The following is a 26,638-nucleotide window of genomic DNA, read 5'->3' on the forward strand; positions in this document are numbered from 1 at the left end:
TTTTTGGTGCATGTGGGCACCTCAGTTCTCACTACGATGTGTATGTGTGCATGTGTGTGTGTGCCTGTGTGATCAACCACACCCTTGTGAGTTGGTGTGAATTCTGTGGAAGATGTAGAAGCTTATATAAGTGTAACTTGTACTTGGTAAGATGGCTTATGCATGCACTTTCAAATTTTTTCAGCGCTGGCATGTGCCTCACTTCTCATTCAAGCCAAGCAGACAAACTCAGTTTTGTAGTACATGCATACTGTACGTTCAAAAAATGAGCTACCATATGTTTTCCTGAGACAGGTTCCAGCCTGTCCCACTTAGTTTGTGACACAGCTGCACTTGACTAATATCTGTCTTGGACAATATGACCTGTCCCGGCCCACTTAGCTGATGCCTCTGCAAGTTCACCAATATAGTAAAATTGCTAGGGAGGTTGTTTTCTGTCCCAAAGACCACACGCAGCTAGTATCATACATTCTTTAACAAATATACTATTTATGCAGTAAGGATATGTTTTGAATCAAAAGAGAAAATTTTTCTGTTCAAATATGATAAGAAAACAATTCCACTTATAGCCACTCAAGTAGTGTCTACTTTAAAAGATACTGATGGTTGAAAATTTTTACTTAAAGTACTTGTATTAGTACCTAGTAAGGACACTCATAATCTTTTAATGGCTGGAAACCTTCATTGTTTATTAAATCAACACTTACACATGTCCTCAGCAACTGCCCTAATAACATCTATAGGGGGAGTTACATAGTTTATTAAAGATTGTAATCTGTTTGACTCAATATAATTTTTCTATACAAATTTGAGAGAATGTTCTTTGCGATTGTCAGTACAATGGAGCAGCAATTAATGCCACCACGTAATCAGATCAGAAAGTTCTTTTTATTCAAATGATATGTTTTCGTATGTCTCAGAACCATATTAATGTATGTAATCAGTATTAAACTTACTAGGAAAATTTTAAGATGTCTCTCGATTGAAGATAAATTTGAATTAAAGCATGCCTCCTTCAGTGAAATGTCTTGCAAATCAGACCAAGCCAGGTCAATTTTCACTGTTGTACATACGCAAAGGCTTAATCTGCCCAACTGAAAGAATCATAATCTACCTTCTATAGCAATATTCTATATTATCTCAAACTGGAAAAACAATTCTTGTAAGGATCTCTTCTGATTGTTTTCTGACATGCCAGGCTCATGCTAAACTTTTTGATACATTTAATTTGCTGTTGTATCCTACTGAATCCTAAAAGAACCATCTTATTTAGGGCTCTGCAGACATATATTTCACATTGCTGGGTCTAGGTTGACTGCTGAGTTTCATGTATTATTTTCGAAACATACAATTGTTACTACTATTATTATTGTTAATACTATTATTTTCATTTTGTTTGATTAGGTTTACTTTGACATCATGTTTTAATTCATAAAAACAAACCTAAAATACATAAGATGAAACGTTTGATTAGCCACCAGTACTGTTCACCATTACTTAAGGCTTTGTGTGTCTGCTGAAGGTGATTTCATGTACTCCTTGTACTTCATCTTACCTTTTGTCTGTGCTCTATAAGTTCTCTGTCTGGCCAGATTGTACCCAATTTCCTCATAGACTGCATTATTGATAGGAACAGGTTTATCCATGGCCATTCCTGTTAGAAGATACAAGGACACACTCACTGGTTCCTCTGTCCAAAGTTTGATAAACCACCATTACAAAAGTTTAGTGGTTCAGAATTGCTTGTACTTAATGTGTATTACTTAATCTGTATTACTAGAGCTTTCACATTTATTTGAGTCCTGCAGTTTTCTGCGCTTATTGGGTGTTTTGCAAATAACAGAGGTGGCCAGTTGTGATCTTTAAGGAGTAGAGTTACGTCATGTCAGGCAGCCATAGCTGGAAGAAAACAGGTTTTGTGCTTTTGTCATTTACTCTCAATATTTTTAGCTTTTTTGTAGTGTTCCAGAGATGAAATATCAGTCCAAGTGACCCTTTCTTTCTATAATTCTGGAGAAGATTGTCTTTCTACAGATGCAAATGTCTTTAAATGAAAATGGCATTTTTGAAGTATTTCAGTCTGGTTATAAGTCACACCGCAGCACAGAGTCTCCACTTTTAAGGGTTCTATATTATCTTTTATTAAATAAATGACTTTACGATACTGTTGTCCAGTTGCTTTTAGATCTGACTGCAGCATCTGATACAGCTGATCATGCTATCTTTATTTTCTATCTTGAGCAGTCTGTGGGTATTTGGGGAACTGCTTTAGGTTGGTTCAGGTCATACCTCACTGGCAGAAGCTTTTCAGTCAGCTTGGGCAATTTCTCCTCATCCTCAGACCCTATCACCTGCGGGGTCCCTCAAGGATCTATTCAGGGGCCTATTCTTTTTTCCCCTGTGTTGCCCTTGGGATCTATATCTTCCTACTGAAACAGATCAAATCAAATTCTCTTTGACCTTTATTGAAATGTCTGGAAGACATAATAATATGGATGTCACAGTATTTCTTTAATTTATATGACAAAAAAACAAAAATTGTCTGTTTTGGAACCTCTGATTTTAATTGTGCTCCTACAAGTAATCATGGCCCTTTGACAAATTACTGCAAACCCTTTGCAAAAAGAGTTTACAGTAAAAAAAAAGTGCTGTGATTTTTGATAATGCCCTTAAATTTGAAAACAAATTAACTGCATTGTGTGACATGTGAGTCCCTGTCTTACACACCAAAAAATGAGGCTGAGTCTCAGTACTTTAGTAAAACCAACTTTATTCAGCTTGAAAAAGGAACAGCAGTGTTATTTATTGTAGTGGGATCTGCCACTCTCCTATACACAGACACTGCAGTCGGGCAGGGTAATGGCCAGGTTAGTTTCCCTGCATTTATAATGTCCCTTGCATCACCCATTGACAGCAAGCACTTATAGTGCGACTGCGATCGACTCAGATCTGCTTTAGCTGTGAGCCGCTTCCTCGTTAGGAGCTTCAGGTTGCCTGAAACCTGAACTGATAAACTGTCTTCCGCAGACGCATCAATCGTTCTTCGGGACACTCTTCAGTCTGTCATGCTAATGGGGGGAGTCCCAAACAAGTTTAGAAACCTTACAATTGTTAAAGCCTGTTTCTATCAGCTGAGAGTATTAGCTAAAGTCAAGCCTTTTCTTTCTGTAGATGATTTTGAAAAACTGTTTCATATGTTTGTCGTTTCTCAACTTGACTACTGCAATTCATTAAACACTGGAGTTAATCAGTCATCTCTTGCTCATCTACAGTTAGTCAGTAATGCTGCTGCTGGGCTTTTAACAGGAACATGGAAACAGAATTACATCTCACCAATTTTAGTTCTCTCCACTGGCTTCCTGCTCGCTGCAGGATCAGGTTTAAAATTTCACTGGTTTTAACTTCTTGAATGGTTTAGCCCCCTTTTATCTTATTGACCTCTTACACCCTTATTCTCCTTCACTGTCACTGAGGTCTTCTGATCAGAAGTTATTGGTTGTGCTGAAATCTAGACTGAAACTTATCGGGGGACCATGGTTTTGCAATAGCTGCCCCTAAGCTTTGGAAGAGTCTGCCCTTTTCTATTAGGTCAGCACCAACTTTGGTTAGTTTTAAATCTAATCTGAATGCTTTCCTATTTACCTTAACTTTTTAAACTTTTTGTTTTGTTTATACTATTATGCTATTTATTTAATCTGTTTTTGATGTATTTATTTTTATCTATATATGTATTGTGTATGTATGGAAGCTGTATAGCACTTTGGTCAACTTCTGTTGTTTTAAATGTGCTTTATAAATAAATTGACTTGACCTGACAAAGATGGTTGTCATGTTAAGATGTCATAAAGTGTGGTGACATGATTCTATGTATATAATCACTTTCCTAGCATGTAATGTCATGCAAGTGTAGTCCTGGTAGCCATTTCGCACCACACTATAAGGTAGCCTGCTCAATTGGAAAACTCTTAGCAAATCTCCTCATTTTAGAAAAGTCACACTCTGTCATGTTTCATGGGTTTTTTGGTTGTTCTTAGTAATTTTTTCTCTTTTGTTTGTGCTTTTTTGACATTCATTGTTGTGTGTTTTGTACTCTTTTTTATTGTGTTCCTGTTTATTTGCTTTGCTATTGTACTACATTTTGCCAAAGTTCTTGTTTATTTTATACTTTTTGTAGTTACCTTTCTTTAAAGTCCTATTTCTTTGAAGCTGCCCAACCAGCAGGACTAATATGAGGAAGAGAAGAGCTCCAAGTACAATACAGACAATCATGAGGATGGGCTGGTATGGGAAAGCCTTGATGTTGGGGACTTCTGTTTAAAAGAGTCAAATAAAAAGAAGTGAGACACACTAACTACATTCTGCTATCCCAACAGACATGACAGTAAATGACATGATAAAGACAAGAACAAAAGTGAGTTTACAAATGTTCGCCTGACCTTTTGAAGCCTTGATCTCCTGTGCAAATCCTAAAGAAAAAAATAACTTATTTGAATGGTCCACAGTTAACCTGAGAGTAAAAACACTTTTGGACTTTTCAACATTTTTAAGAAAGAACACTGTCTAGCAATATTCCAGTCATGCAAATTCATGGCTGTTGCACCTTAGAGTCAGTTTTTTGGGAAGAATTTCCCTTCTTATAACACTTGCATACACAACTTCCCACACAAAAGTCTGAGTTTATAAAAGACAACTTGACGGGAAAGCTTGTGTATATTTGCAGCAACTCTGATCCATCCATCCACCCATCCAGTATCCAACCCGCTATATCCTAACTACAGGGTCACGGGGGTCACCTGGAGCCAATCCCAGCCAACACAGGGCACAAGGCAGAAAACAAACCCCAGGCAGGGCGCCAGCCAACCGCAGAACTCTGATCCATGCATACACAATATCTTTGAGAAAGTGGAGAATGATGACGTCCTTAATCAAGAAGGGAAATTAACTCAAACACGCTAAATAATAATTAATGTCACCAAGCTGTTATGATAACATGCGCTGTCGTAATATTCACATTAAACTTCAAAGGTAAGGAATATGATGCATATACTTTATTTTAGCTTCCTTTTAAGAGCGCCAATACTTATTTGGACTGAATAATTTTTGTTTTTTCATCAGTTTATATAGGCCACCTTTTGTAGCAAACCCTAGCACTGTAAAAACACAGGTGTGATTCACTCCCTGCATACAGTAAGCATTACAGCTTATTTATAGTCTAATAATGTCATACAAAATGGCTTGTTTGGTACTGCTTGAAGACTATGCAAATGGTAATACACAGAAGGATTGAACTTTTTTTTTTTGGTCTCGTCCGTTGCGAGAGATGGACATCTGAAGCGGAGTTCCGGTAGCAGCGGTGTTATTTTTCATTTTATCTTCTTATTATCCTGTGATATCCTGTATTTATCCAACCTGAGGGGCACTACTACAGTATATGCAAGCATATATAAACATGGCCAACAAGAAAGGGTTCTGAAAGAAACGAAAACTAAAGCTACATCCAAGCTCAGATCGGCAAGCCCAAGTTCAACCTCAAGGTACAGCCTTTCAGAGACTGACCTGGATCACACTCCTCGGGACCATGGTCTGCTACATCATCTCCAGCTGAGAGCGAAATGGGGAGTGAATGTACGAGTGCGAGTGACGCAGGTCACAGTAGCTCGCCGATTGGAGAAGATCATCTGAAACTGGAAAAGGCCTTGCAGTCCGCGCTTTCAACTACTCCATGCGAGCTGAGAAAACCAGCTGCAGTAGAGCCCACCACCTCACCTACGGTGCATGAAAGCACAAATGATCTGTCTGAACTGAACTCAAGCAGAGCTCAAGCAAGAGATAAAGAAAGATATAAAGAAAAGCGAGAAGGCAAATGAGAAGTCAAGGAAAATGCAAATGAGAAGCTAAATGAGAAGCTGCAACAGACATGGCAGCAGGATAATAAAGACTTGGAGAAATGCATATGTATTCGCTTTGAGGCTGTCTTTAAAGATATGGTGGGTAAAATTGAAGAGCACATTCAGGAAACCTCGTGTAAACTGAGCATATTTGCTGATCAACTGGAGGATGTCAAGGAGACATTCATGACTCGGATTGAAACAGCCGAAAATCTAGCTGCCAGTGCTGAAGAAAAAGCAACAACTGCCAACTCCGAATGCAAAAAACTCGGAGACAGACTTGCTGCTTTGGAAGATGGAAGCAGAAGGAATAATATTAGAATCGAAGGTCTACCTGAGAATCGAGAAAGTCCAAACCCAGTGAAATTCGCAGCTGAACTATTTTCTAAAATAATTGGAGAGGACTTTAAAGCAGATTCTGAGATAGCAGCGGCTTATTGCGTACGCGGATCAAATACCATTAGACCTAGATCTTTTATTATTCGCTTCGAGAGATTATTATTTAAGCTAGAGGTGATGGCACGCCTCAGACACAAGCAAGAGAATATATATGAAAATAACCACTTTCATATCTTCCCTGATTTCTCTCCAGCAACAGCTACTAAACGTGCAGCCTTCTACAACATTAAACAGCAGTTACGGCAAGCCAATATCAAATACAGCCTCCTGCCAAACTGAAAGTGGAATTGCACGGTCAATTCTATGTCTTCGCCAGCAAGGAAGAAGCAGAAAAGGAATTAAGAAAGCTGATCTGAAAGCTATTCTGAAACACAATAGTGAGTAAATAACCTACTGTTTGATCTATTTGTTAAGATACAGGTTTTTATCATTATATATCCTCTTTATTACTCGGATGCTATCTGTTTATGTTTTAATTAAAGTTATAGACATTTGTGCTTAATTCTTTTTTTTCATTTTATTTTTTTAATCTTATTTATTTATTTATTCTCTACCCTAAAGGAGACTGTTTAACATCATACCCTTGGTTTATTGTTATTGTTATTATTGCATTAAGACTTACTATGCTTATTCTGGACCACTTTCTAACACCATTCCCCGGGTTTATTATCCGGGTTTATTATCTTAATACATTAAGATTGCTGAAGATTATATATATTTTAAGTTCATAGTTTGTTAATGATTATGTTTTAGGCATATAGTATTTAAACTATATTGGCAATAGATATCTCTATTTTTTAATCCTAAAACACGCGTGGGGCTTGTTTTGCTTTGTAAGTGCTCTGTCTCTGGGTATGTCAGAGGACTGTGACTGTGTGAAGTGGGGTCCAGCTTCACATGGGGAGGCAAAATGGAAGGGTGGGGGGTTAAGGGGGGAGAGAAAGAGAGCAGGCTATATCTATATCTAATCTATCCTTTTAATCTTTATAATTATAACTACCAATGTAACAATAGGCTGCATGGCAATAACTCTTGGGGAAATAGGAAATTAAGGTTAAAGCTGTCTCACTTCCAGTTAAGACTATAAAATGACATCAAAAATTCAGAATCAATGTCTCCATGATGGGACACTTAACTGTGAGCTGGAATGTTAAAAGCCTGAATCACAAATTAAAGAGAAAGAAAGTAGTCTCTCACCTAACAGGTTTAAACACTAAAATAGTATTTTTACAGGAGACCCACTTACTAAGCAAGGATCAGTTCTGGCTGCAAAAGGACTGGACTGGCCAAATGTTCCATTCTAGCTTTACAAAGAAAACTAGAGGTGTGGGAATTCTCATACATAGAACAGTCTCATTTGTAGCATCAGATGTAGTATTGGATCCTGAAAGGAGATATGTGATGGTCATGGGTAACCTATCTAACTGTAAAATGCTTATGCACCTAATTTCGATGATAAGGAATTTATACAAAATTTATTTGCATCCATTCCCAATGTGAACACTCATAAAATTACAATGGCTGGGGACTTTAATTGTGTTTTAAATCCACTCTTAGATAGGACTTCTATCACAGGGGGGACGACATCTAACACTGCAAAGATAATTACAAAGTTTATAACTGATCACAACTTATCAGACCCTGGAGGTTTTTAAACCCAAACTCAAGAACATATTCTTTCTACTCACCAGTACATCATTGCTACTCAAGAATTGATTATTTCTTTATAGATAATAATTTCTTGCCTACGATTAAATCTTGCAAATACAATGCTATTGTTATTTCTGACCATGCACCTCTGATCTTGGAGCTAAAGTTACTATGCCCCACACACTCACCTCGCAGATGGCGTCTCAACCCGCTTCTATTAGCAGACGAGAATTGTACAGAATTTATATCCAAACAAATCAGTTTCTTCCTAGAGACAAATACATCCTCAGAGATTTCTGCAGGAATACTCTGGGAAACTCTTAAGGCCTTCTTAAGAGGACAGATTATCTCATATCTTTCCCACAGAAATAAATTAGAAACCAAGAAAGTAGCAGAGCTAAAAAGCGAAATTACTAGAATAGATGAAGAACATGCCAGGCTTCCAAGCGAGGCTCTACATAGGAAAAGGCAGGCTCTGCATTCAGAACTAAACCTCTTGACAACTAAAGAAACTGAACAACTAATTTATAAATCCAGACATCATTACTATGAACATGGAGAGAAAGCTAATAAGCTTTTAGCTCAACAAATTCACAAGCAAGAAGTCCGCAACGCAATCCCAGTAATCACCAACACGAATGGAGACAAAATCATTGACCACAAAAATATAATGCACACATTTAGAGACTACTATAAATCCTTATATTCTACTGAGTTTAAAGAAGACAACACACAATCTAATGCATTTCTGGATACATTACAGATACCACAAATAGACACTTTTAGTGTGGAGGATAAACCTCTGGCATTATCAGAATTACTAGATGCTATAAAGTCACTTCAAGGAGGGAAAGCAGCAGGCCCTGATGGCTACCCTGCAGAATTTTATAAGAAATTCTCCGCTCAGCTAGCTCCCCTCCTATTAGCAACATTTACAGAAGCCAGAGACAATCAAACTCTTCCTCAAACTTTTCGCCAAGCATTAATCACCATTTTTCCTAAACAAAATAAGGACTTATTACAATGTGCATCATACAGACCAATTTCACTTTTAAATAATGACGTTAAAATACTCTCAAAAATCATAGCTAGAAGGATGGAGAAAGTGCTCCCTTCAGTAATATCACAAGATCAAACTGGATTTATCAAGGGTCGACACTTATCTTCAAATCTTCGATGCCTGTTTAATGTAATATACTCACCAACTAAGTCAAACACCCCAGAAATATTATTATCATTGGATGCAGAAAAAGCATTTGACATGATTTAATGGAAATACCTTTTTACTACATTGGAGAAATTTGAGTTTGACCTGAACATAGATCAAACTATTGCATACCAATCCAGAAGCTTCAATTTGTATCTATAATAATAAAAGGCAAAGCCCTCACTCACTCACTCACTCACTCACTGACTCATCACTAATTCTCCAACTTCCCGTGTGGGTGGAAGGCTGAAATTTGGCAGGTTCATTCCTTACAGCTTCCTTACAAAAGTTGGGCAGGTTTCATTTCGAAATTCTACGCGTAATGGTCATAACTGGAAGCTGTTTTCTCCATTTACTGTAATGGAGATGAGCTTGAACGCCGTGGGGGCGGAGTTTCGTGTGACATCACGCCTCCCACGTAATCACGCAGTACATAGAAAACCAGGAAGACCTCCAAAAAGCGCTGAAGAAAACATGCATTATATAATTGAGAAGGCAGCGAAACAATAAGAAGCGAGCGAGTGACATATACAACCATATTTATGAGTTCTGCTACTTCGGAAATAAAGCACGATGTAAACCTACACTTTAAATTAAGTTCATAGACAGGCTGCGCTGGCGTTTGTAATTTAGTGCCTGCCCATATAAGGCCTCCGTCAGCGGCAATCAATAGCAAACTCCACTAAATATTCACGGGTGAAGGACTGTGCTTATGCAGAGGAAGATGAGATGGTCAGGGTGGTGTTTGGTACAAACTCAGCGAAACTGCGAGAGAAAGTTTTAAGTGCCAGGACTAAGGTAACATTAAATACAGCCATGGACATAGCACGAGATGGCACCAGCACAGCTGGGAAACTTCGATGCATGTACACGAGTGGCTCACGTGAACTGGCGCAGTGCACAGATAAAAGCAACAGTTCCAAAAGCGCTGAACAAAACCGAATTACACAATTGAAAAGGCAGCAAAAAATATGAAGCGTCTGATACATACAAGCATATTCATAAATCCAGCTACTGCGGAAACAAAGCACACGTTGGAAAAAGTCAATGTCCCGCTAAAGGAAGACAGTGTAAAAAAACCCATGCATGCAGTGTGTCAGGTCTCAGATAAAGAAGAAGACGAGCTGTTTATTGATGCAGTAAGAAACGAATCGATGAATGAAACCTGTCATCTTTACAGCGATTGACAAACACGGAATGTAACTTGAACACAACACATCCTACAAATACGAACCTGATTGAAAGAAATAATGATAATCAAATCCTTGATGACAGCAACACTCAGTAACACTCACAAAACAAATACTGTATATTGACAGTCATGTTACGTTATTTTTAAAATGTTCCCTTTTCTTTTTCTAGCTTTTTTAACACACTACTTCTCTGCTGCGATACGCGGGTATATATATATGTATATATATATCCCGATCTACATACTCGAATAATGGATACTTTATTCGCCATCAATGATTGTTTTGGTAAAGCCATACTCAGTGTATTCATTAGATGAGCGGTAAAAAGTAAGAGCGAGGGAGGATGACTTATTGAGGCATGCAGGCTGTAGTGCGCGTCAACTCTATCTGAATTGCGATCACATTTAAAAAATATATCTTTTCAAGTTCTATTTAGTCCATATGTGTCAAACTCAAGGGCGCGGGCCACATCCGCCCGGCGTGTAATTATATCCGCCCGTGAGATCATTTTATATACTGTATTATTGTTATTAATGGCCGGGTATATGAAGCGCTGGTAACACAATAAACTACAGATCCCATAATGCAGCGCTTCAGCTGCCTTGCCAACACTTACGCGTTAATCAAGTCTAGCTTATGATGCTGCAAGTTATTGCGAAGCTAGCTCACACGATGCTGAAGAGAAAAGTTGATTCTGAAAATAGAGCCTTTAAAACCGATGGGAGGCTGAGTATATGTTTACTGAACCCGTGTGTCTCATTTGTGGAGCTAATGTGGCTGTAATTACAGAATTTAATCTAAGACGGCACTATGAGACAAAACATCAGGGTAACCTGAATGCAATGCAGAAGATACAGAAAGCAGAAGAATTAAATAAGAATCTGACACTTCAGCGGACTTTTTACCCGTGCACAATCACAAAGTGATTTCAAGTGAAGCTGCTTTTATGGGAGACACAAATGCACCAGTGCAACTTGCCCCACTTTCCCTGTTGCCAAGTAATGTTAAACCAAGTCGTCACTACGGTGTTCCCAAATCGCACTTTGCTGATAAACTGAGCGCACTGAGTTTGCACGGCGCTTTGGTGACTTTGAAGAACAAAAAAAGTCCGTCTACATGCGGCTCGAACCTTGTGCATGTTTGGTAGCACATATCTGTGTGAGAAGCTCTTCTCAGTGATAAAGACTAACAAAACAGCACACAGGAGTCGCCTCACTGATGAGCACCTGCAATCCATCCTGAGAATCTCCACAACACAGAACCTCACACCAAACATAAACGAACTTGTTGCCAAAAAAAGATGCCAGGCATCCAGCTCTAAAATGACATATGAGCAAAGACAACTGAATGATTTGATTTGTTATTGCACGTAAGAGCGGGAGTCAACCGTTTTAACAAACAGCGTATTGCACTGATACTGAAATAGCTGTGTGTGTAAATATGTAGATATGTATGTATATGTATATATATGTTTATATATGTGTGTGTGTATGTATGTATATATATATATATATATGTATTTGTGTGTATATATGTGTGTGTATGTATGTATATGTGTGTATGTGTGATGGCGAATAAAGTATCCATTATTCGAGTATGTAGAGCGGGATATATATATATACATATATATATATACCCGCGTCGCAGCTGAGAAGTAGTGTGTTAAAAAAGGTAGAAAAAGAAAAGGGAACATTTTAAAAATAACGTAACATGACTGTCAATATACAGTATTTGTTTTGTGAGTGTTACTGAGTGTTGCTGTCATCAAGGATTTGATTATCATTATTTCTTTCAATCAGGTTCGTATTTGTAGGATGTGTTGTGTTCAAGTTACATTCCGTGTTTGTCAATCGTTGTAAAGATGACAGGTTTCATTCATCGATTCGTTTCTTACTGCATCAATAAACAGCTCCTCTTCTTCTTTATCTGAGACCTGACACACTGCATGCACGGGTTTTTTTTACACTGTCTTCCTTTAGCGGGACATTGACTTTTTCCACCGTGTGCTTTGTTTCCACAGTAGCTGCATTTATGAATATGCTTATCAGACGCTTCATATTTTTTGCTGCCTTTTCAATTGTGTAATTCGGTTTTTGTTCAGCACTCTTTGGAACTGTTGCTTTTTATCTGTGCACTGCGTCAGTTCACGTGAGCCACTCGGTGTACTTGCATCGAAGGTTCCCAGCTGTGCTGGTGCCATCTCGTGCTATGTCCATAGCTTTATTTAATGTTATCTTAGTCCTGGCACTTAAAACTTTCTCTCGCAGTTTCGCTGAGTTTGTGTCAAACACCACCCTCACCATCTCATCTTCCTCTCCATAAGCACAGTCCTTCACCCGTGAATATTTACCCGTGGCAGTTTGCTATTGGATTGCCGCTGACGGACGGCCTTATATGGGCAGGCACTAAATTACAAACGCCAGCGGCAGCCTGTCTATGAACTTAATTTAAAGTGTAGGTTTACATCGTGCTTTGTTTCCGAAGTAGCAGAACTCATGAATATGGTTGTATATGTCAATCGCTCGCTTCTTATTGTTTTCGCTGCCTTCTCAATTATATAATGCATGTTTTCTTGAGCGCTTTTTTGAGGTCTTCCTGGTTTTCTATGTACTGCATGATTACGTGGGAGGCGTGATGATGTCACACGAAACTCCCCCACGGCGTTGAAGCTCATCTCCATTACAGTAAATGGAGAAAAACTGCTTCCAGTTATGACCATTACGCGTAGAATTTCGATATAAAACCTGCCCAACTTTTGTAAGGAAGCTGTAAGGAATGAGCCTGCCAAATTTCAGCCTTCCACCCACACGGGAAGTTGGAGAATTAGTGATGAGTCAGTGAGTGAGTGAGTCAGTGAGTGAGTGAGTGAGTGAGTGAGTGAGTGAGTGAGTGAGTCAGTGAGTGAGGGCTTTGCCTTTTATTAGTATAGATATATATATATATATATATATGACAGCAACACTCATCACTCACAACAGTGACAAAACAATTACATTGACAATCATGTTACGTTATTTTCAAAATGTTTCCTTTTCTTTTCATTGCTTCTTTAACACACTACTTCTCCGCTGCGAAGCGCGGGTATTTTGCTAGTCAACAATATTTGTTCAGACTACTTTAAACTAAAATGTGGTACCAGACAAGGATGCCCCTTGTCACCGCTGCTGCTTGCAATCGCCATTGAACCACTGGCAATACACTGTCGAAATGCTGATCAGATAAAGGGGATTATCAGAGAAGGAGTGGAACAGGAAATTTCTCTATATGCAGATAATATGGTACTGTATATATCAGACCCACAAAATTCTGTGCCTGCAGTCTTAACAGCACTCACAGAATTTCAAAAGATCTCTGGGCTCAGAATTAATCTGAATAAAAGTGTACTCTTTCCAGTGAATTCTCAAGCATATAATATTAGATTAGACACCTTACCTTTTATCATTGCAGAACAGTTTAAATACCTAGGGGTAAACATCACAAGTAAACATAAAGCTCTTTATCAACAAAATGTCGCCATCTGCATGGAAAAAGTTAAGCAAGACTTGCATAGATGGTCAACCCTTCATCTCATTCTAGCTGGAAGAATTAACACTGTTAAGATGAATATTCTTCCTAAGCTCCTTTTTTTATTTCAAAACATTCCAATATACATCAATGAATAATTTTTTAAGCAATTAGATACAACAATAACCTCATTTATTTGGAATTCAAAACATCCACGTATCCAAAGAGCGACCCTACAAAGACAAAAGGCAAAAGGTGGCATGGCTCTACCTAACTTCCAGTTTTATTACTGGGCAGCAAACATACAAGCTATAAAAACCTGGACTCAAATAGATGAACATACACAGGCCTGGGGCCTCATGTATAATGCCATTCGTAGAATTCGCACTATAACATGACGTAAGCACAAAAGCCGAAATGTGCTTACACACAGAAAATTCCAGATGCAGGAATCTGTGCGTTCTCCAACTTCCGTGTTCTTCCACTCCCTAAATCCCGATCAGTGTGGAAACTAACGCATGTGCACGCGTCTTCTGTCCTGCCCCATCTCCTCCCAGAATTAAGCATCTTTGAATATGCAAATCAATATAAATAGACCTTAAGCTCAGCATTCTGTGAAAAGGCAATGGCAACAGCAAGACGGAAAAATATAAGAATTTCAGCGAATACCAAGTGGAGGCAAAGAAAAACATACTATTTGTTGGTTTATACAGTGGTATAATCAACAAAAGGAAGCTGATCGAGTGACATAGCGTGTTGGAGAAACAAGCTCAAGTTCACAAAGTCGCACAGTGGCCGACATAAAAAAGAAGTTGCCACATATCAAACTCGCCGTGAAAAGGCAAGACGTAGCCCACCGTCTGAGTGTTAGATGGAAGCTTAGGGTACAGTGAAAAAAAAAGGCACAGAGTAGGAAAAAAGCACGACTTCAATCTCGAAATATCCACTTTAATCACATAGTTTATTTTGTCATTAAAGTAGAACATAAACTTCATCTTAAAATCATTTAATTTACTAGATTCTCAAATCCCATCGTAACTAAAGTAGCATGTTAAATGCTTTGTTTTGTATTTGATCTTCAATGTGCTGTATATGTGTGAATCACTATGTGCTTCCATTCTTTCTCTTTCTCTGACAGGACACAGAATCCATTACATTTGTGATATTACAGCTCTCTGAATAATTAAAATACTGAGATGTATACGTGATATCATTTTCATGATGATTGGAATGAAAGCATGTTATTAAGAACACGATGGCGCAGTGATTGTTCATGTCTCACACAAGATGCTGCTGCACCATGCGCGGGACCTTCGATGAAATAATTTATTGTAGCAGTACTGTCTCTTTCAAATGTAGTAACCTTCAATTCTTGTCCTTACTTTTCTTTCCCCAAATACCCAATCGCCACACAAGCAGCTCTGTAATAGACGTTAACCCATCTGTAAGCTTACAACGACGATTCTTCAAAACTTTTAAGAACATTGAAATATCTTCATAGTATGTGTTTAATTATTCTATCCATCTCTACTTCCAGTGTTGCGCCAGTCTCAGCAAATATACAGCAGCGGCACCGTGTCCTCACATGTTTAATTATTAGCAATACAGATTATTTAAATGAAGTTAAAGTTTTATCTGTATAATATAATCAACATATTTTGCTGCATTTCATCTTACAAATGATACTGTCATCATATGTAAATACACGCTTTATAAAGTGACGCAGGTTGTGTAATATTATAACTGTAGTGCAAGTTTACAGTGGGGTAATCGTACTTATAAGTACAAACAGTTCTACAAGGAGCAATTGATTAAGTACTTTTAAAGTTCTTGGGATGAAACTGTTTCTGAACCGTGAGGTCTGTACAGGAAATGCTTTGAAACGTTTTGCCGTGGCTGAGGCAGCATGGGCTTGATGCTGTATACCGATAATTCTCTTTCTGATCAGCTGCTGCTGTGATTCCCCACTCAGATACAGTCATATAAATACTCCGAGTGGTGCAGTGAGAGTAATATGGAAAAAGATGATCCGCTGTGGCAACCCTTAAAGAGAGCAACTGAAAGAAGAAAAAGAAGAAGAAGAAGGTACAGTGAGAGTAACAACGCTAAAGCAGTTATGGTATTTGGAATACTATGGCCATTCCCTGGACCATTATATTGTTACAAGTTAATTACAATCAGATGCATTACACTAATAAACAATATGCTGTTAGTTTCAGTGTATTTATAAAGCCGCGTCAGGAAAATAAACAGTAACCACACAGGAACAGTAGCACTGCTTTGATGCTGGGTGCCGCCAGTCTGCAAAACTGAGCGGAGAACTTGCGTACAACAAGGTATGAGGTACCGTGCAGACTTATTTTGCTAAACTGGAAGAATCCTAACTCTTTTCTTTTAAGTCAGTGGGTAACTGATGTTTTATACTATTTGAAACTGGAAAAAATCAAATACTCAGTGAGAAGATCTGTACAGATTTTTTTCAAAACATGGCAGGATCTATGGCGTTATTTCAGTGCCACTATTCTGAGCGCACGTAAAAAAATATTGCAAGTGCAAGTGTTGCATTTTGAGGAGAAATTTATTTTGAGCGTACAAAAGCTGAATTTGAGTGAACAAAATTCATTGCTGCGTGCAAAAAATGTATTTCAGTGTTTGCACTTATCCATATACACACACACAATAGCACCCCCTCTCGCTCAGTTTTTTCATTTGCGCTTGCTCGCAATGTGTTGCTTGCGCTCACAACATTCTCTGCTGCGAGCGCTCAACTCTCTGTACACCGTTGTAAGTGTGCCACAAAACCAACCAATCACAGACTTGGTTTCAAAAATTCTGATTGGCTCTTACGGTCTCCAATCAGCTCGCTAGCTGCTGCATTCCGGAAACAGTCCGAAATGTAGCTAAATCCAGCTAAACTCAATTAAACCGCAATTTGCGGATAATATCTTTAATTATTTTATTTTAAAATATATCATTTGTTAAGACTATCGTTGGTGTAGTATAATGTAGTTGCATTATACAACCATGCCAACTGACTGTTTCCGGAATGCAGCAGCTAGCGAGCTGATTGGAGACCGTAAGAGCCAATCAGAATTTTTGAAACCAAGTCTGTGATTGGTTGGTTTTGTGGCACACTTATAACGGTGTACAGAGAGTTGAGCGCTCGCAGCAGAGAATGTTGTGAGCGCAAGCAACACATTGCGAGCAAGCGCAAATGAAAAACTGAGCGAGAGGGGTGCTATTGTGTGTGTGTATATGGATAAGTGCAAACACTGAAATACATTTTTTGCACGCAGCAATGAATTTTGTTCACTCAAATTCAGCTTTTGTACGCTCAAAATAAATTTCTCTTCAAAATGCAACACTTGCACTTGCAATCTTTTTTTACGTGCGCTCAATATTTTTTTACGTGTGCTCAGAATAGTGGCACTGAAATAACGCCATAAGGATCTAATCAGTAATATTTTAGAATAAGCTCTTAAAGCCCAGAGGAAGCAATTATTTCTGTATTTCTTTTTCTTCTCCATTCATCTCTATTGGCTTATCAAACTCATCAATTTAGGTATGTTTACAAGCCTTAAGTTTTACTCCGTTGGCCTTGCTCTCTCTCGCAGGGGTGGTGGTCGACTTGTTCTCAATCCTACTTTTTGTAAAAATTGATTGATTTGTATGGAATGATTGCAATAAAATTAACGAAATTTCAAAAAAAAAAAAAAAAGAAGGAATGAACTTTAAGGGAATGGTCAGAATTTTTTGGCCATGATGATGACTGATTCACGAGCTGATTTAAACTTTCAAGAGTCATTCTCTTGGAACAATGTGCTCAGTTGGCCAAATCATTAGAAAGACAGACCATCCTTTTTTATTTCTTGCTGTTGTTTCTTTGCACTTTGCTTACAAATTTTGAATTCTTAACTAAAATAAATTAGTTGGGTAGTATTTTTTTGCTGTTTTCACCTTCCCTTTTATTAATTATCACAATTTGTTTTCCTTGCCTCTTCTCAAATAGTTAATCTTCTATTATGGACCTCTCTAGCACTGTTTATTTTAAAAAGAAATGTCATTTTGCATCAAATAATACAGTTTTGAACATTTTTGTTATAGTATACATTTGTGTATCTGTGTCACTGCTATGAGACTGTCCAGTAAAATATAGGAAAAAAATTAACTGTAATTATAATGTACACCACATTCTTCCTCACCTGTACACTTCACTCCTGCATCCTCCTTGTGTACACAGTCATTTTTTCCCAGGGGTTCATGTTGGCAGTCCCACAAGTGAGCTTCAGTTCCCCTGCACTTCACTTTGTTTAGCCAGATGACACCACTTCCACCTCCAAACTCCAGTTCTGCACTCACAGCGTCTCCACAGCGAAGCTGTCGACAGACCACCTTCACATCCTTAAGGTCCCAGTCATCATCACAGACTGTGCCCCAGGTGTCTCCATATTTTATTTCTACTCGCCCTGAGCAGTTATCAGTTCCTCCAGCCAGTCTTAATTCTAGGGGCTCTGTAACAGAAACCCAGGGTCATTAATTTGTTTTAGATTCACTTTACTGTGTGTCTTAAAAAATTATGAGCTCACCTGTGCAGTGCTTCTGAGTGAGGTCCTCTGAACAGGGCTTTTGCTTGTTGGTGTTGACTTTAATCGTTCCTGAAAATCATTAAATGGAAAGATAAAGTTAGCCATGACTGTATTATATTCACCTTTGAAGTCTTAATTTAAGGCACAATGGTGCTTATGGTGCATTCCTAGATCGCGAACAAAGACATCTGTCATATATGATGCCTGAAAATTATATTTTAATATGTGAATTTTGAGAAATATAATGACAATGAGTATATTATAAAAGCTATTGCATCTGTTTAAACAATCCTTATGTTTTAAGTCATTGTTGCTTAGAATTAACTGCCTTCACCCATAAGACAACAAGTCTGACTCAACAAATATAATAATAAAATAGACAGAACTATACCTGCTCTACCATTTCAAGTGAATTTAGAATGTTTACTGAATAAGCTGTCATTCAGAGAGATTTCACCAATGGATGATTATGAAGTGCTCAGGCATACCCTGGATATATGGCTGCTTTCTTAATATTCAAAAGATAAAAAACAACACTTTATTTATAAGAAGAACACTTATCCCCTTTGAATATTTCTGAGTCACTTTAAAATTATTGATGACTAGCAAAACACCCGTGCTTCGCAGCGGAGAAGTAGTACGTTGAAGAAGTAATGAAAAAGAAAAGGAAACCATTTTGAAAATAACGTAACATGATTGTCAATGTAATTGTTTTGTCACTGTTATGAGTGTTGCTGTCATATATATATACACACACATATAAACATACTGTATATATACATATACACATATACATATATACATATACATACATATGTTCATATATACATATAGACATATATATATATATATATATACACATACATATTGTCACGCACGAGTGTTTGAGGAACAGCGGATCGACCCGGTTTGCTTCGGAAAACGTTCCTTTATGGGTCGACAGCAGTGTACTAACTTGTCTTTCTTTCCTTCTTCAGAAAGTCCAAAACCTCACAGCCGTAAACAACGCCTGGACGGCTATAGGAAGCATACACTTCCGGGTCTATTCAACCCCTCTGTTGACCCTTGATGACGTCACAATCCCAGAATCCATCACGACTATCCCAGCATTCCTCACATCAATGTCCGGTCCGCCTCCATAAAATGTCCGTCCTTTCTCCCTTCAGTGTCTTTTGATTTCTTGTATGAAACGACTGACGAAACATTTTGTTACAGTATACGGGGCTAAAACCCCAAACCTTAAACAATTCTTGCCTCTGTATTACAATATATATATATACACACATACACCCACATATATACATACTAGCAAAATACCCGCGCTTTGCAGCGGAGAAGTAGAGTGTTAAAGAAGCAATGAAAAAGAAAAGAAAACATTTTGAAAATAACGTAACATGATTGTCAATGTAATTGTTTTGTCACTGTTGTGAGTGATGAGTGTTGCTGTCATATATATATATATATATACATATATACATATACACATATATACATACATATATATATACATACATATATACACATACATCCACATATATATACATATATACATATATATCTACATATACTGTACACACATACATATACATACACACACATATATACACACAAATCTATACTAATAAAAGGCAAAGCCCTCACTCACTCACTCACTCACTCACTCACTCACTCATCACTAATTCTCCAACTTCCCGTGTGGGTGGAAGGCTGAAATTTGGCAGGTTCATTCCTTACAGCTTCCTTACAAAAGTTGGGCAGGTTTTATATCGAAATTCTACGCGTAATGGTCATAACTGGAAGCTGTTTTTCTCCATTTACTGTAATGGAGATGAGCTTGAACGCCGTGGGGGCGGAGTTTCGTGTGACATCATCACGCCTCCCACGTAATCACGCAGTACATAGAAAACCAGGAAGACCTCAAAAAAGCGCTGAAGAAAACATGCATTATATAATTGAGAAGGCAGCGAAACAATAAGAAGCGAGCGAGTGACATATACAACCATATTCATGAGTTCTGCTACTTGAAACAAAGCAATGTAAACCTACACTTTAAATTAAGTTCATAGACAGGCTGCGCTGGCGTTTGTAATTTAGTGCCTGCCCATATAAGGCCGTCCGTCAGCGGCAATCCAATAGCAAACTCCACTAAATATTCACGGGTGAAGGACTGTGCTTATGGAGAGGAAGATGAGATGGTCAGGGTGGTGTTTGACACAAACTCAGCGAAACTGCGAGAGAAAGTTTTAAGTGCCAGGACTAAGGTAACATTAAATACAGCCATGGACATAGCACGAGATGGCACCAGCACAGCTGGGAACCTTCGATGCATGTACACCGAAGGCTCACGTGAACTGGCGCAGTGCACAGATAAAAGCAACAGTTCCAAAGAGCTGAACAAAACCGAATTACACAATTGAAAAGGCAGCAAAAAATATGAAGCGTCTGATACATACAAGCATATTCATAAATCCAGCTACTGCGGAAACAAAGCACACGGTGGAAAAAGTCAATGTCCCGCTAAAGGAAGACAGTGTAAAAAACCCGTGCATGCAGTGTGTCAGGTCTCAGATAAAGAAGAAGACGAGCTGTTTATTGATGCAGTAAGAAACGAATCGATGAATGAAACCTGTCATCTTTACAACGATTGACAAACACGGAATGTAACTTGAACACAACACATCCTACAAATACGAACCTGATTGAAAGAAATAATGATAATCAAATCCTTGATGACAGCAACACTCAGTAACACTCACAAAACAAATACTGTATATTGACAGTCATGTTACGTTATTTTTAAAATGTTCCCTTTTCTTTTCATAGCTTCTTTAACACACTACTTCTCCGCTGAGATACGCGGGTATATATATATGTATATATATATCCCGATCTACATACTCGAATAATGGATACTTTATTCGCCATCAATGATTGTTTTGGTAAAGCCATACTCAGTGTATTCATTAGATGAGCGGTAAAAAGTAAGAGCGAGGGAGGATGACTTATTGAGGCATGCAGGCTGTAGTGCTTGCGTCAACTCTATCTGAATTGCGATCACATTTGAAAAAATATATCTTTTCAAGTTCTATTTAGTCCATATGTGTCAAACTCAAGGGCGAGGCCACATCCGCCCGGCGTAATTATATCCGCCCGCGAGATCATTTTATATACTGTATTATTGTTATTAATGGCCGGGTATATGAAGCGCTGGTAACACAATAAACTACAGATCCCATAATGCAGCGCTTCAGCTGCCTTGCCGAACACTTACGCGTTAATCAAGTCTAGCTTATGATGCTGCAAGTTATTGCGAAGCTAGCTCACACGATGCTGAAGAGAAAAGTTGATTCTGAAAATAGAGCCTTTAAAACCGATGGGAGGCTGAGTATATGTTTACTGAACCGTGTGTCTCATTTGTGGAGCTAATGTGGCTGTAATTACAGAATTTAATCTAAGACGGCACTATGAGACCTGAATGCAATGCAGAAGATACAGAAAGCAGAAGAATTAAATAAGAATCTGACACTTCAGCGGACGTTTTACCGTGCACAATCACAAAGTGATTTCAAGTGAAGCTGCTTTTATGGGAGACACAAATGCACCAGTGCAACTTGCCCCACTTTCCTGTTGCCAAGTAATGTTAAACCAAGTCGTCACTACGGTGTTCCCAAATCGCACTTTGCTGATAAACTGAGCGCACTGAGTTTGCACGGCGCTTTGGTGACTTTGAAGAACAAAAAGTCCGTCTACATGCGGCTCGAACCTTGTGCATGTTTGGTAGCACATATCTGTGTGAGAAGCTCTTCTCAGTGATAAAGACTAACAAAACAGCACACAGGAGTCGCCTCACTGATGAGCACCTGCAATCCATCCTGAGAATCTCCACAACACAGAACCTCACACCAAACATAAACGAACTTGTTGCCAAAAAAGATGCCAGGCGTCCAGCTCTAAAATGACATATGAGCAAAGACAACTGAATGATTTGATTTGTTATTGCTGAAAGGAACACATTTTATTTATATTTCCAGGTTTTGTTATGCAGCATGTTCATATTTGAATTTGTATAATTTTGACAGGATATATTTTTATGGAGAGCAAAATCTTTTGGGATATTTAAAATCTAAGTTTATTTTTTATATAAAATTACATAAGAGTAAAGAAATTTGAATGTTTGTTCTTTTAACGTTTACTTTATTTCTAACTTGTATAATTTAGACAGGATATATTTTTATGGAGAGCAAAATATTATAAGTTGTTTAAGGTTTGAGTTGATTTATTCACGAATAATATTCCTGTCTGTTTTTACCATTCCTACCAAAGATATTTCTGTCGACTAAATAAAAATTCCTTCTATTTAAAATTTAAATAGAACTTGAACAAATACTGATAGTTCATAATATCCACGCAGACTTGCACGTAAGAGCGGAGTTATCCGTTTTAGCAAGCAGCGTATTGCACTGATACTGAAATAGCTGTGTGTGTATATATGTAGATATGTATGTATATGTATATATATGTTTATATATGTGTGTGTGTATGTATGTATGTGTGTATATGTATGTATGTGTATATATGTAGATATATATATGTGTATGTATATATGTGTATATATGTGTATATGTATAGATATGTATATATATATGTTTATGTGTGTGTGTGTAAATAAATAAATATATATATGTGTATATATATATGTATATATGTATATGTATATATATATACTAGCAAAATACCCACGCTTCGCAGCGGAGAAGTATTGTGTTAAAGAAGCAATGAAAAGAAAAGGAAACATTTTGAAAATAACGTAACCTGATTGTCAATGTAATTGTTTTGTCACTGTTGTGAGTGATGAGTGTTGTTGTCATATATATATATATATATATTTACACACACACACATAAACATATATATATATACATATCTATACATATACACATATATACATACATATATATCTACATATATACACACACATATATACACACAAATACATATATATATATATACATACATACACACACACATATATAAACATATATATACATATACATACATATCTACATATATACACACACAGCTATTTCAGTATCAGTGCAATACGCTGTTTGTTAAAACGGTTGACTCCCGCTCTTACGTGCAATAACAAATCAAATCATTCAGTTGTCTTTGCTCATATGTCATTTTAGAGCTGTTCGCCTGGCATCTTTTTTTGGCCACAAGTTCGTTTCTGTTTGGTGTGAGGTTCTGTGTTGTGGAGATTCTCAGGATGGATTGCAGGTGCTCATCAGTGAGGCGACTCCTGTGTGCTGTTTTGTTAGTCTTTATCACTGAGAAGAGCTTCTCACACAGATATGTGCTACCAAACATGCACAAGGTTCGAGCCGCATGTAGACGGACTTTTTTTGTTCTTCAAAGTCACCAAAGCGCCGTGCAAACTCAGTGCGCAATAACTCTAGTAAGCGGTAAGTGTTGGCAAGGCAGCTGAAGCGCTGCATTATGGGATCTGTAGTTTATTGTGTTACCAGCGCTTCATATACCCGGCTTTAATAACAATAATACAGTATATAAAATGATCTCGGGCGGATATAATTACACGCGAGCGGATGTGGCCCGCGGCCCTTGAGTTTGACACATATGGACTAAATAGAACTTGAAAAGATATATTTTTTCAAATGTGATCGCGCAATTCAGATAGAGTTGACGCCAAGACTACAGCCTGCATGCCTCAATGAGTCATCCTCCCTCGCTCTTACTTTTTACCGTTCATCTAATGAATACACTGAGTATGGCTTTACCAAAACAATCATTGATGGCGAATAAAGTATCCATTATTCGAGTATGTAGAGCGGGATATATATATATATATAAATATATATATACCCGCGTATCGCAGCGGAGAAGTAGTGTGTTAAAAAAGGTAGAAAAGAAAAGGGAACATTTTAAAAATAACGTAACATGACTGTCAATATACAGTATTTGTTTTGTGAGTGTTACTGAGTGTTGCTGTCATCAAGGATTTGATTATCATTATTTCTTTCAATCAGGTTCGTATTTGTAGGATGTGTTGTGTTCAAGTTACATTCCGTGTTTGTCAATCGCTGTAAAGATGACAGGTTTCATTCATCGATTCGTTTCTTACTCCATCAATAAACAGCTCGTCTTCTTCTTTATCTGAGACCTGACACACTGCATGCACTGGTTTTTTACACTGTCTTCCTTTAGCGGGACATTGACTTTTCCACCGTGTGCTTTGTTTCCACAGTAGCTGCATTTATGAATATGCCTGTATGTATCAGACGCTTCATATTTTTTGCTGCCTTTTCAATTGTGTAATTCGGTTTTGTTCAGCTCTTTGGAACTGTTGCTTTTATCTGTGCACCGCGCCAGTTCATGTGAGCCACTCGGTGTACTTGCATCGAAGGTTCCCAGCTGTGCTGGTGCCATCTCATGCTATGTCCATAGCTTTATTTAATGTTACCTTAGTCCTGGCACTTAAAACTTTCTCTCGCAGTTTCGCTGAGTTTGTGTCAAACACCACCTGACCATCTCATCTTCCTCTCCATAAGCACAGTCCTTCACCCGTGAATATTTACCCGTGGCAGTTTGCTATTGGATTGCCGCTGACGGACGGCCTTATATGGGCAGGCACTAAATTACAAACGCCAGCGCAGCCTGTCTATGAACTTAATTTAAAGTGTAGGTTTACATGCGTGCTTTGTTTCCGAGTAGCAGAACTCATGAATATGGTTGTATATGTCACTCGCTCGCTTCTTATTGTTTCGCTGCCTTCTCAATTATATAATGCATGTTTTCTTCAGCGCTTTTTTGAGGTCTTCCTGGTTTTCTATGTACTGCGTGATTACGTGGGAGGCGTGATGATGTCACACGAAACTCCGCCCCCACGGCGTTGAAGCTCATCTCCATTACAGTAAATGGAGAAAAACTGCTTCCAGTTATGACCATTACGCGTAGAATTTCGATATAAAACCTGCCCAACTTTTGTAAGGAAGCTGTAAGGAATGAACCTGCCAAATTTCAGCCTTCCACCCACACGGGAAGTTGGAGAATTAGTGATGAGTCAGTGAGTGAGTGAGTGAGTGAGTGAGTGAGGGCTTTGCCTTTTATTAGTATAGATATATATATATATATGACAACACTCATCACTCACAACAGTGACAAAACAATTACATTGACAATCATGTTACGTTATTTTCAAAATGTTTCCTTTTCTTTTTCATTGCTTCTTTAACACACTACTTCTCCGCTGCGAAGCGCGGGTATTTTGCTAGTACATATATATATACATACACACACATATATAAACATATATATATATACATACATATCTACATATATACATATACACACACACATGCACACGCACACATATATAAATATACACATATATACAGTCTTTGGGGTTCGAGCAACTGTTGCTGGGGGTGCCAGAATCCATGAAGGAAGAAAAATGAAAAACATTATTTGTACAAAATCTTAATTTATCCATTCCTAAATAATTAAATGGGCAGGCTATTTTGTATCAGTGCAATACACTGTTTGTTAAAACGGATGACTCCCGCTCTTACGTGCAAGTCTGCCCGGATATTATGAACTATCGTATCTGTTCAAGTTCTATTTAAATTTTAAATAGAAGGAATTTTTATTTAGTTGACAGAATATTATTCCAGAATAAATCAACTCAAACCTTAAATAACTTATGATATTTTGCTCTCCATAAAAATATATCCTGTCTAAATTATACAAGTTAGAAATAAAGTAAACTTTAAAAGAACAAACATTCAAATTTCTTTACTCTTATGTAATTTTATATAAAAAATAAACTTAAATTTTAAATATCCCAAAAGATTTTGCTCTGCATAAAAATATATCCTGTCAAAATTATACAAATTCAAATATGAACATGCTGCATAACAAAACCTGGAAATATAAATAAAATTTGTTCTTTTCAGCAATAACAAATCAAATCATTCAGTTGTCTTTGCTCTTATGTCATTTTATCAGAGCTGGACGTGTGGCATCTTTTTTTGGCAACAAGTTCGTTTATGTTTGGTGTGAGGTTCTGTGTTGTGGAGATTCTCAGGATGGACTGCAGGTGCTCATCAGTGAGGCGACTCCTGTGTGCTGTTTTGTTAGTCTTAATGACTGAGAAGAGCTTCTCACACAGATATGTGGTAACAAACATGCACA

General features: G+C 37.8%; 1 protein-coding gene across 1 annotated transcript in view; it reads right to left on the reverse strand.

Annotated features, from left to right (window-relative positions):
* LOC120538553 (scavenger receptor cysteine-rich type 1 protein M130) overlaps positions 1-26,638 on the reverse strand; it is a 54,370-nt gene that overhangs the window by 13,457 nt on the left and 14,275 nt on the right. Inside the window, exons 4-5 of the mRNA XM_039767948.1 lie at positions 18,428-18,496; positions 18,044-18,352 (exon numbers count right to left, since the gene is read on the reverse strand). Coding sequence (XP_039623882.1) covers positions 18,044-18,352; positions 18,428-18,496 — 378 coding nt within the window. The remainder of the gene's footprint in view (positions 1-18,043; positions 18,353-18,427; positions 18,497-26,638) is intronic.

Source organism: Polypterus senegalus, chromosome 11 (genome assembly GCF_016835505.1).
Source record: "Polypterus senegalus isolate Bchr_013 chromosome 11, ASM1683550v1, whole genome shotgun sequence".
Classification (NCBI taxonomy): domain Eukaryota; kingdom Metazoa; phylum Chordata; class Cladistia; order Polypteriformes; family Polypteridae; genus Polypterus; species Polypterus senegalus.